General features: G+C 42.3%; 1 protein-coding gene across 1 annotated transcript; it reads right to left on the bottom strand.

Moving 5' to 3' along the window:
• Positions 1 to 667: 667 nt before the first annotated feature.
• On the bottom strand, positions 668 to 3355 carry LOC139572897 (parvalbumin beta 1). The gene is made up of 5 exons (XM_071395747.1): positions 3231 to 3355; positions 2338 to 2404; positions 2026 to 2158; positions 1737 to 1846; positions 668 to 945 (listed from the first exon to the last, which is right to left on the bottom strand). The coding sequence occupies exons 2-5, from the start codon at positions 2396 to 2398 to the stop codon at positions 920 to 922; spliced, it is 330 nt and encodes a 109-aa protein (XP_071251848.1). The 5' UTR covers positions 2399 to 2404; positions 3231 to 3355; the 3' UTR covers positions 668 to 919.
• Positions 3356 to 10568: the final 7213 nt, after the last annotated feature.

Below are 10568 nucleotides of genomic sequence, written 5' to 3'. Positions count from 1 at the left end.
TACCACTAACTGCATTTAGCTCTGCCCGTAGTACCCCTGGAGTACCCCCTCATGTGCATTTTACCAGTAGGCCTATGGTCTGATGAGTCTTCTCAAGTACCCCCTGTAGATAGGCCAAGTACCCCCAGGGGTCCTAGTACCCCTGGTTGGGAACCACTGCTCTACAGTTCTGTATCAAACATAATTGGAATCACTTGAACCTCGAATCCTTGTCTCTAGTCTAGGATAGGATGTAAATTATAGATGAATCTATTGTTTAAGTAGAACATTTATGTTACCTATTTTCATATGAGGGCGGAAAAACTAAATTGGTGCTTCACCATGCTGTTATTTATTTGATTGACTTTTATTGTCCTTCTCTCTCTCTGTCTTTCTCTCGCTCTCTTTCTCTCTCTCTCTCACACCTCGGTTTGTGTGTGCCTGAGCGCCTTTGTGCGTAAACTTGTACTTGCACAATGAACATCGTGTTTTTTTTATCAGCAAAACATGACAAATAGACTATGTGTTATGAATTATTATGTATAATTTATAGCGAATAAAATGGCAGGCGTTTTCTCAATTACAGTTCATATAAACCGGTTCCTTTTATGGGTGTGAAGTTAAACTAATGGCATCTGAACTCAGATAAACACATTTGATTAATTAAATAGGAAATAATACAAAGACCTTTTATTCCAAAAGAATATTGATTATTTTTTATCGTCCTTTCCTGAAAAGTGCATCATAGATTTTACAGTAAGCAAAATTCATATAAGACATGAACACATCTGCGCTACATTCACAATCATCATTTTGGACAGTGTGCCGCACAGGAGGAAACTTCTTGCAAGCAAATGTATAAAAAGTATTTATATTCAGATGAAATGGGGAGGTCTTGGGCAATATTGTTCCTTCAGGTGAGTTCTTGGTCAGTTGCTCTTTACTGCTTAACCAATACAGCGAACTCTGCAAAAGAAAGATACAAACATTAACCCTTTCCAGTGTCTTATAACATTAATTTACTTTCATATCTTAGGCCTAAAATATAGATTGACACCAGATCATAAACATCATTATTAATATTCAAGCAGTGGTGGAAAAAGTACCCAATTGTCATACTTGAGTAAAAGTACAGATACCTTAATAGAAAGTTACTCAAGTAAAAGTGAAAGTCACCCAGTAAAATACTACTTGAGTGAAAGTCTAAAAGTATTTGGTTCTAAATATACTTAAATATCAAAAGTAAATGGAATTTGTAAAATATACTTAAGTACCAAAAGTAAAAGTATAAATCATTTCAAATTCCTTATATTAAGCAAAGCAGATGGTACCATGTTCTTGTATTTAAAATGTACAGACAGCCAGGGGTACACTCCAACACTCAGACATCAATTTTACAAAATATGAATTTGTGTTTAGTGAGTCTGCCAGATCAGAGGCCGTAGTGATGACCATGTATTCTCTTGATAAGTGTGTAAATTGGACAATTGTCCTGTCCTGCTAAGCACTCAACATGTAACAAGTTATTTTGGGTGTCAGGGAAAATGTATGGAGTAAAAAGTACATTATTTTCTTTAGGAATGTAGTGAAGTAAAAGTAAAAGTTGTCAAAAATATAAATAGTAAAGTAAAGTACAGATACCCCCAAAAAACTACTTAGTAGTACTTTAAAGTTGTTTTACTTAAGTACTTTACACCACTGTATGCAAGTGACATTGGTTTACGCATTGATTATCCCATGTATGCTATGTTTCGTACCATCAATTCCAATCATGCCATCACCATCGGCATCACCAGCCTTGAGGAAAGCCTTTGTCTCTGCATCGGTAAGTACCCTGGCCTTGGGGCAAAAGTTCTGAAGGAACAGCCTAGAGAAAGAGAAACAAATATTAGTTTAGTTTCATTTGAATGTATGCAGACCAATGCACCAATGCGCACTGCCTTTTAGAATGCATGCGCACCGATACAATTGGGTAAAGTGGACAGTCTCCTGCATTGATTTAATCAATTGTCTGTTATTTGTACTGTAATGGTGCATGGCTCTTACTTCAGCTCCTCCACCTCAATAAAGCCACTTGCATCCTGGTCAATGACCTTGAAAGCCTTCTTGACGTCGTCGGCGGACTTCGAGGCAAAGCCAATCGTATGGAAGAAGGTCTTGAAGTTGAAGGAGTCGGCGGCTGTAACGCAAATATGAAGGATATATGCCTAATGTGTAACCTGCGAGTAACACACAATGCAACTACAGTCTAGAGAGGTAATCGTGTGTTCATATTGCTAATTTCACATTTATCATACAACATAATTGGGTTGAAAGGGCTTTTTAGGTGGAGGGGGAAGTAAACAAACTAGGGCCTACCTTTGCACGCTTCCAATGCGGTTTTGATGTCAGCCTCCTTGCACAGATGGGCACAGGCCATTTTGAGCTGAATGTTGAAAAAAGGGAGAAATTGTTACTTTAATACAACTTTGATTTAGCATGCAACGTTCGGTATTGAGCATTGCATTTAATCTACAACATGTTTTGAGAGGTTATTACCAGGTAAGTACTAAACTATGATTATATTGTGCAATACCAGGGCACAAAAATAATGATTACAAATATTAACAAATCACCAAACACTCAGACTTTCTACCAAACAAAATTTCAGCACGACTCAACCCATCTTATTTCATTTCAAATAGATAATCCACTTCATTACGCAGGATGTCAAACAAATATTTCAAACCGACCAGCCACTGTTTACCAGCATTTGGCTGGTGGTCTTTTGATAATAGCAGAGCCCCTTTCACCATCCGTGTGATTATAACGCAATGAGACAGATCAAATCAAATGTGTCAAGCTGCCCTTAAATGTGTCTGTCTCAACCAATGGGTGTAATTTGGGAATTCATATCAAATCCAATTGAAACGTTTTTAGTGGTTCCCAAAAGGAAAGCCCTGATAGTTAAGGCAGCCCACTGCACATGTGGGTATTTGATAAAGATGTTGATGTTGCATTCCAAACGTTCCATCTGAGTAACTGATTTGCAATTGTCCAAATCCATCCCGCTCCGGGGTGCGTCCATATAAAGCCAAAAAATACAGAAACAAAATCTCAGCCTTTGGGTGTTTTGGATGACACAACGGCTTGCAGTCCCACGTAAATTGTAAAGTGCGCATATGATAAAATGTACAGCAAAAGCCTGGATGCTGTTGCAATTTTCTGGATCCTGGGTTCCTGTACTTCCTTCGCACCGCACTGAAACTCACCTCTGGACGTCTTTGGCGAACGGTTGAAAGAGAAGACTTCAGGCGACTGCAGCGAGTGATGTTCCCATCGATACTGCTGACCTTATATACTTTCACTCAACCGAAATTCGAGGCATAATGTAACCGACACCGGAGGGGGTGGGGGGGTGGTCCACTGGCAAGAGATCCGATCTATTTTAAGTTTCTTAAATGAAGATGCTTAAAAGGTGCGTTTGAAAAAAGTCCATAATATCCCCCATTGCTAAGAATATGTTCTGCTGAGTGATAGGGATGGAATCGACGGTTGCTAAAAAGATTCCGACCGTTTATATTGAGAGGTTCGTTTAGCCTATGGATATCAACGCGGTCATTGGTGAGGTTTCTAAGGAGGGTTGTAGTCTTCGTGTAATATGCTGGACTTGAGAGGTCTGTTTAAAACGATTTTGTGTTACTCTGAATGTCTTTGTAAGAGATTCCAGTCATTCATTGCATTAAGGTGAAATATTGGATGTGCGTAAACCGCGTTGGTTTAGAGACAATATGATGCTTTTATGATTTTATATTTTCATATTATAAGATATGAGGCTACACTAAACTTTTTATATTTTACATGAGAGCAATTTACTTGCAACATTCTTATGATTGCCTAAGATTTTATCATGCAATGTCTCGTGAAAGCAAATTTACGTATGATCCCAATAATCTTCCACATTCATTGGTGTATCCCGGACTAATGTACATAGCCAAAAAGTGTCTGCCGCTTCTGTAAGCCTATAAAGGTAATGCGATCATGTGGAGTAGCCTACAGTAAGTTGTACTATACTTAATGTCTAGCCTATACTGCACGCTCAAGTCCTTTGCATTTGTATCTTTTTGTTACCCTTTATATCGCTCAGAGTACTTGGAAAATAAAGGAAAATATGACCCAAAACAAACGTCGACATACTGTTTATTACTTTCACATGGTTTGGCTATTGGATAGAAAGCAATGCACCATTCCACCATAATGTTTAATTGTTCATTACGCAATTTTACAGCAAATGTATGTTAAAGTTTATAGCGAACATTGTGTTTTTTTCTGCAGGTGGCATCACTGTCCTATCTCTGACTGGAGGTGGGGGCGGAAATAAACTATCACTACACCTATTTTTCTGTCTGGAAAATGAATTGATTGCGGCACGCTTATGTCGCAAAAGTGTTGCGTGTTGTATTACGGATACATTTCTTAGTTGGGTAGTTACTATGTTGCACTAATGGGGTCAGTGATACACTGATTGGCTGAACACAGTCTGTGTACATGTTTTGACTGTTAAATGAGAGGATATGGAATTAATTATCTCAGATAAGCTATAATAGGACAATTGTTAGTTAGCTACTTTCAATGATTTACTGTAAGTAACTTTGAAGTATATGTAAAATAAACAACCTACAAATACATTGCAAGATGTGCCACAAGTTTTCACAGATTATGCAGATAAACACAATCTGACATGACTGAAAATACCACCATCTCCTTAAGTATTTATAAGGGAACCCCACACACTGGTTACACTGTATTTAACATGTATTTAAAATGTCCCGCTGACTCAACATAATGACACAAGGCTATTCTTGGCCATTCTGTTGCAGTGTCAGTTTTCTCCAGCACTTTGTCCCGTTCACCAAAGAGGAAGTGGCACCCAGAGAGGGAGAATCCATGAGGGGGCAGCAGGCGGGCAGACCTGCAAGGCTCTATCAGAGTAATGTGAAATATATACCCTGCAAATCCCTTAGGAAGTATACCAGTGAGGCCCAAGGACTTCCCCCACACTAGAAGCATGCCAGGACCTGGTCCAAATCCTACAGGACTCCACTCTCCGATCTGGGCATTATCAAAACAGGTGCATGTCTCTCTCTCCCCTCGTAACCCCTCACACTAGCAATGACCTCATAGATAAACACACAGGATACATTTGAAATCTCCTCAAATGTTCCCCAAAACCCTGAGTCCCAGATCTGTTTGTACTGTCTTGGTGTGATAGTGACATAGGAGTTCACAAGACAGCACATACAGTATAAATCTGGAACTCAGCCTTATTTCTCACCACATTGGTTTCCAAAGCATCAAGAGGCTAAGCTGGAAAGACAATGTTTACACCAAAATAGTATTTATTACTGGGTTTTCACTATTCCTCGAAAGTGTAGATACGATTGTACAATTTGCACAAGCCATTTTCAGATCATTATGACACATCCAAATAACATTAACAATACACTATAAGGACATTGTGCTCCATGTTGAGAAATATAGTCAGCAGGCAGTTGATAAATTAAAATATAAATGTAGCTGAAAGTTAGTGATTCTTGCTAGGAGTTCTGGTTCCGTGAAAAGCGGTGGATCTTGGTCAATGGACAATTATGCCTTTACAAGTGCAAGAAACTCTGTGAAAAGTGGATAGAGTAAAATTATCATTAGTATTGTGCAAAATATGCTCAACCAAGAATATTGACCTTATAGTTCATGTTTGAATAATACGATGCAGTCAACGAATCAGAAAATCAGTGTCCACCTGCTGCAGTAATACTGAAAAAAAGACAGAAACCTCTTGCTCTTATACACACAAGGCAGTCAATGTAGCAAATCTCCTCTAGTGTTGTTTTTCCTTGTTAACGTCATGTGGTCAGTAAAAACTCTGGGTCCTAGCTATATGTCCAATTTATTTGTTACCAGTACACCAACATATCATCCCTGCAGTGTCCCTCAACCATGATGAGCTGGGTTAAAGTTCTCTTACCGTCAACTCCAATCTTGCCATCACCATCCTCGTCCCCAGCTACCAGGAAAACCTTGGTCGCTTTGTCTGTGAGTACTCTGGCGCCGGCAGAGAAGTTCTGCAGGAACAGCCTGAGAGAGAGAGATGATGGAGGGAGGGATGTTGGTTTAGTGTAGCTTATAAAACAGACCATTACTACTGTTCCAGCTGGCTGATTGTTACTTAGTGTAATGCATTGGACAGAGAATTTTCAACCAACATTTCCTTGGTGATACTTCCTCAATTCCCGACCATGAAGACAATGCGTCTTCGTCCAAGGTGGCTTAGCAGTTCAGACGTCTTTTTCTGTTCCGTATTGTCGTGTCCTGTATATATATATATTTACACCTTTCTTCGCATATCTTTTATTTATTTTATTATCCAAGAACTCAACTACAAAAGCTTTCCTGCAAAAGCTTTCCTGCAACCCGCTTCACCAATTACAAAAAGTATTATTTACCTCAATCTGAAAATCCATCGTGGAAGCTAGCCAGGGGCTAATTCAGAAGCTAGCCTGAAAGCTAACCAGAAGCTACTCCGATAGCTAGCCAGAAGCTAATCTGTAGCTGCCCCGAAATTAGCCGGTTTGCTGGCTAGCGTTGGTGTTTCAGCTGCCCACGTTTAGTGGTCATCAGCTATTCCTTTAGCTCGATAATCTACCGGCACTTTTGTGCAACGCGACTCGGACCGGAGCATTCCGGGACTTTTTTTCTCTCAGTTTCCCCGGATTCCAGCCGCAGGCTCTGGACACTTGCACCTTGATTTCGCAGCTAGCTAGCTGCAAACCGTGTGACTATTGGCTTACGTCGACCCCGGAGCAAACTCAAATCATTCTCGAGCTAGCCAACTGAGGAGTTCCATCACCATCCGGACCCGTTTCTTTTGTTGCTGCTGCAGATACGGAACCCCACCGGGCCTTCACGACTGACTGCCGCGACTGACTGCCGACGTTATCTGCCCGAGGGATTTATCCAACTGGCACCTCCGTCCCGACGTTACCTGAACGCTCATCTGAGGCCCGCTAATCGTTAGCTGTCTTATCGGCTGCTATCTGAACAAGTTTATCGGACAACTATTATTATTATTATTATTTATTTTATTTATTTTTTTTCCTTGGGTCACTATATCTATTTTGCCAATTTGGATTGATCCCCTCTACCACACGGAACCCCACTACACGGAACCCCACTAACCTACCGACGGAAACGCACGAGGTATCTACAAACAGACCTCCATCCTATGCTGCTACCGATAGCCATATACCCGGCCAGCTGTCTGGATCGCCACGACCCCAACCAACCTCTACTCACTGGACCCTTATTGATCACTCGATTAGCATGCCTCTCCTTAATGTAAATATGCCTTGTCCATTGCTGTTCTGGTTAGTGTTTATTGGCTTATTTTACTGTAGAGATTCTAGCCCTGCTCTCTATACCATATCCAACCTCTCAGTTCCACCACCCACATATACGATGACATCACCTGGTTTCAATGATGTTTCTAGAGACAATATCTCTCTCATCATCACTCAATACCTAGGTTTACCTCCACTGTATTCACATCCTACCATACCTTTGTCTGTACATTATTCCTTTAAACTATTTTATCGCCCCCAGAAACTTCCTTTTACTCTCTGCTCTAGTAGCTCTAGGCGACCAATTCTCATAGCTTTTAGCCGTACCCTTATCCTACTCCTCCTCTGTTCCTCTGGTGATGTAGAGGTGAATCCAGGCCCTGCAGTACCTGGCTCCACTCCTATTCCCCAGGCGCTCTCTTTTGATGACTTCTGTAACCGTAATAGCCTTGGCTTCATGCATGTTAACATTAGAAGCCTCCTCCCTAAGTTTGTTTTGTTCACTGCTTTAGCACACTCTGCCAACCCGGATGTTTTAGCCGTGTCTGAATCCTGGCTTAGAAAGACCACCAAAAATTCAGACATTTTCATCCCCAATTACAAGATTTTCAGACAAGATAGAACGGCCAAAGGGGGCGGTGTTGCAATCTACTGCAAAGACTGCCTGCAGAGTTCTGTTATACTATCCAGGTCTGTTCCCAAACAATTTGAACTTCTACTTTTAAAAATCCACCTCTCTAAAAACAAGTCTCTCACCGTTGCCGCCTGCTATAGACCACCCTCTGCCCCCAGCTGTGCTCTGGACACTATATGTGAACTGATTGCCCCCCATCTATCTTCAGAGCTCGTGCTGCTAGGCGACCTAAATTTGAACATGCTCAACACCCCAGCCACCCTACAATCTAAGCTTGATGCCCTCAATCTCACACAAATTATCAATGAACCTACCAGGTACCACCCCAATTCCGTAAACACGGGTACCCTCATAGATATCATCCTAACAAACTTGCCCTCCAAATACACCTCTGCTGTTTTCAACCAAGATCTCAGCGATCACTGCCTCATTGCCTGCATCCGTAATGGGTCAGCGGTCAAACGACCTCCACTCATCACTGTCAAACGCTCCCTGAAACACTTCAGCGAGCAGGCCTTTCTAATCGACCTGGCCGGGGTATCCTGGAAGGATATTGATCTCATCCCGTCAGTAGAGGATGCCTGGTCATTTTTTTAAAATGCCTTCCTCACCATCTTGAATAAGCATGCCCCATTCAAGAAATTTAGAACCAGGAACAGATATAGCCCTTGGTTCTCTCCTGACCTGACTGCCCTTAACCAACAGAAAAACATCCTATGGCGTTCTGCATTAGCATCGAACAGCCCCCGTGATATGCAACTTTTCAGGGAAGCCAGAAACCAATATACACAGGCAGTTAGAACAGCCAAGGCTAGCTTTTTCAAGCAGAAATTTGCTTCCTGCAACACAAATTCAAAAAAGTTCTGGGACACCGTAAAGTCCATGGAGAATAAGAACACCTCCTCCCAGCTTCCAACCGCTCTGAAGATAGGAAACACTGTCACCACCGACAAATCCACTATAATTGAGAATTTCAATAAGCATTTTTCTACAGCTGGCCATGCTTTCCACCTGGCTACCCCTACCCCGGACAACAGCACTGCCCTCCCCTCTGCTACTCGCCCAAGCCTTCCCCATTTCTCTTTCTCCCAAATACAGTCAGCTGATGTTCTAAATGAGCTGCAAAATCTGGACCCTTACAAATCAGCCGGGCTAGATAATCTGGACCCTTTCTTTCTAAAACTATCTGCTGAAATTGTTGCCACCCCTATTACTAGCCTCTTCAACCTCTCTTTCGTGTCGTCTGAGATCCCCAAAGATTGGAAAGCAGCTGCGGTTATCCCCCTCTTCAAAGGGGGGGACACCCTTGACCCTAACTGCTACAGACCTATATCTATCCTACCCTGCCTTTCTAAGGTCTTCGAAAGCCAAGTCAACAAACAGATTACCGACCATTTCGAATCCCACCACACCTTCTCCGCTATGCAATCTGGTTTCAGAGCTGGTCATGGGTGCACCTCAGCCACGCTCAAGGTCATAAACGATATCGTAACCGCCATCGATAGGAAACAATACTGTGCAGCCGTATTCATTGACCTGGCCAAGGCTTTTGACTCTGTCAATCACCACATCCTCATTGGCAGACTCGACAGCCTTGGTTTCTCTAATGATTGCCTCGCCTGGTTCACCAACTACTTCTCTGATCGAGTTCAGTGTGTCAAATCGGAGGGTCTGTTGTCCGGGCCTCTGGCAGTCTCTATGGGGGTGCCACAGGGTTCAATTCTTGGACCGACTCTCTTCTCTGTTTACATCAATGATGTCGCTCTTGCTGCTGGTGATTCTCTGATCCACCTCTACGCAGACGACACTATTCTGTATACTTCTGGCCCTTCTTTTGACACTGTGTTAACAACCCTCCAGGCGAGCTTCAATGCCATACAACTCTCCTTCCGTGGCCTCCAACTGCTCTTAAATACAAGTAAAACCAAATGCATGCTCTTCAACCGATCGCTGCCTGCTCCTGCCCGCCTGTCCAACATCACTACTTTGGACGGCTCTGACTTAGAATATGTGGACAACTACAAATACCTAGGTGTCTGGTTAGACTGTAAACTCTCCTTCCAGACTCACATCAAACATCTCCAATCCAAAGTCAAATCTAGAATTGGCTTCCTATTCCGCAACAAAGCATCCTTTACTCATGCTGCCAAACATACCCTTGTAAAACTGACCATCCTACCAATCCTCGACTTCGGTGATGTCATTTACAAAATAGCCTCCAAAACCCTACTCAATAAATTGGATGCAGTCTATCACAGTGCCATCCGTTTTGTCACCAAAGCCCCATATACTACCCACCACTGCGACCTGTACACTCTCGTTGGCTGGCCCTCGCTTCATACTCGTCGCCAAACCCACTGGTTCCAGGTCATCTACAAGACCCTGCTAGGTAAAGTCCCCCCTTATCTCAGCTCGCTGGTCACCATAGCAGCACCTACCTGTAGCACGCGCTCCAGCAGGTATATCTCTCTAGTCACCCCCAAAACCAATTCTTCCTTTGGACGCCTCTCCTTCCAGTTCTCTGCTGCCAATGACTGGAACGAACTACAAAAATCTCTGAAACTGGAAACACCTATCTC

This window comes from Salvelinus alpinus, chromosome 1 (genome assembly GCF_045679555.1).
Source record: "Salvelinus alpinus chromosome 1, SLU_Salpinus.1, whole genome shotgun sequence".
Taxonomy (NCBI): domain Eukaryota; kingdom Metazoa; phylum Chordata; class Actinopteri; order Salmoniformes; family Salmonidae; genus Salvelinus; species Salvelinus alpinus.
The sequence above is the reverse complement of the archived record's forward strand: the minus strand, read 5'-3'. Positions and strand labels throughout refer to the sequence as shown.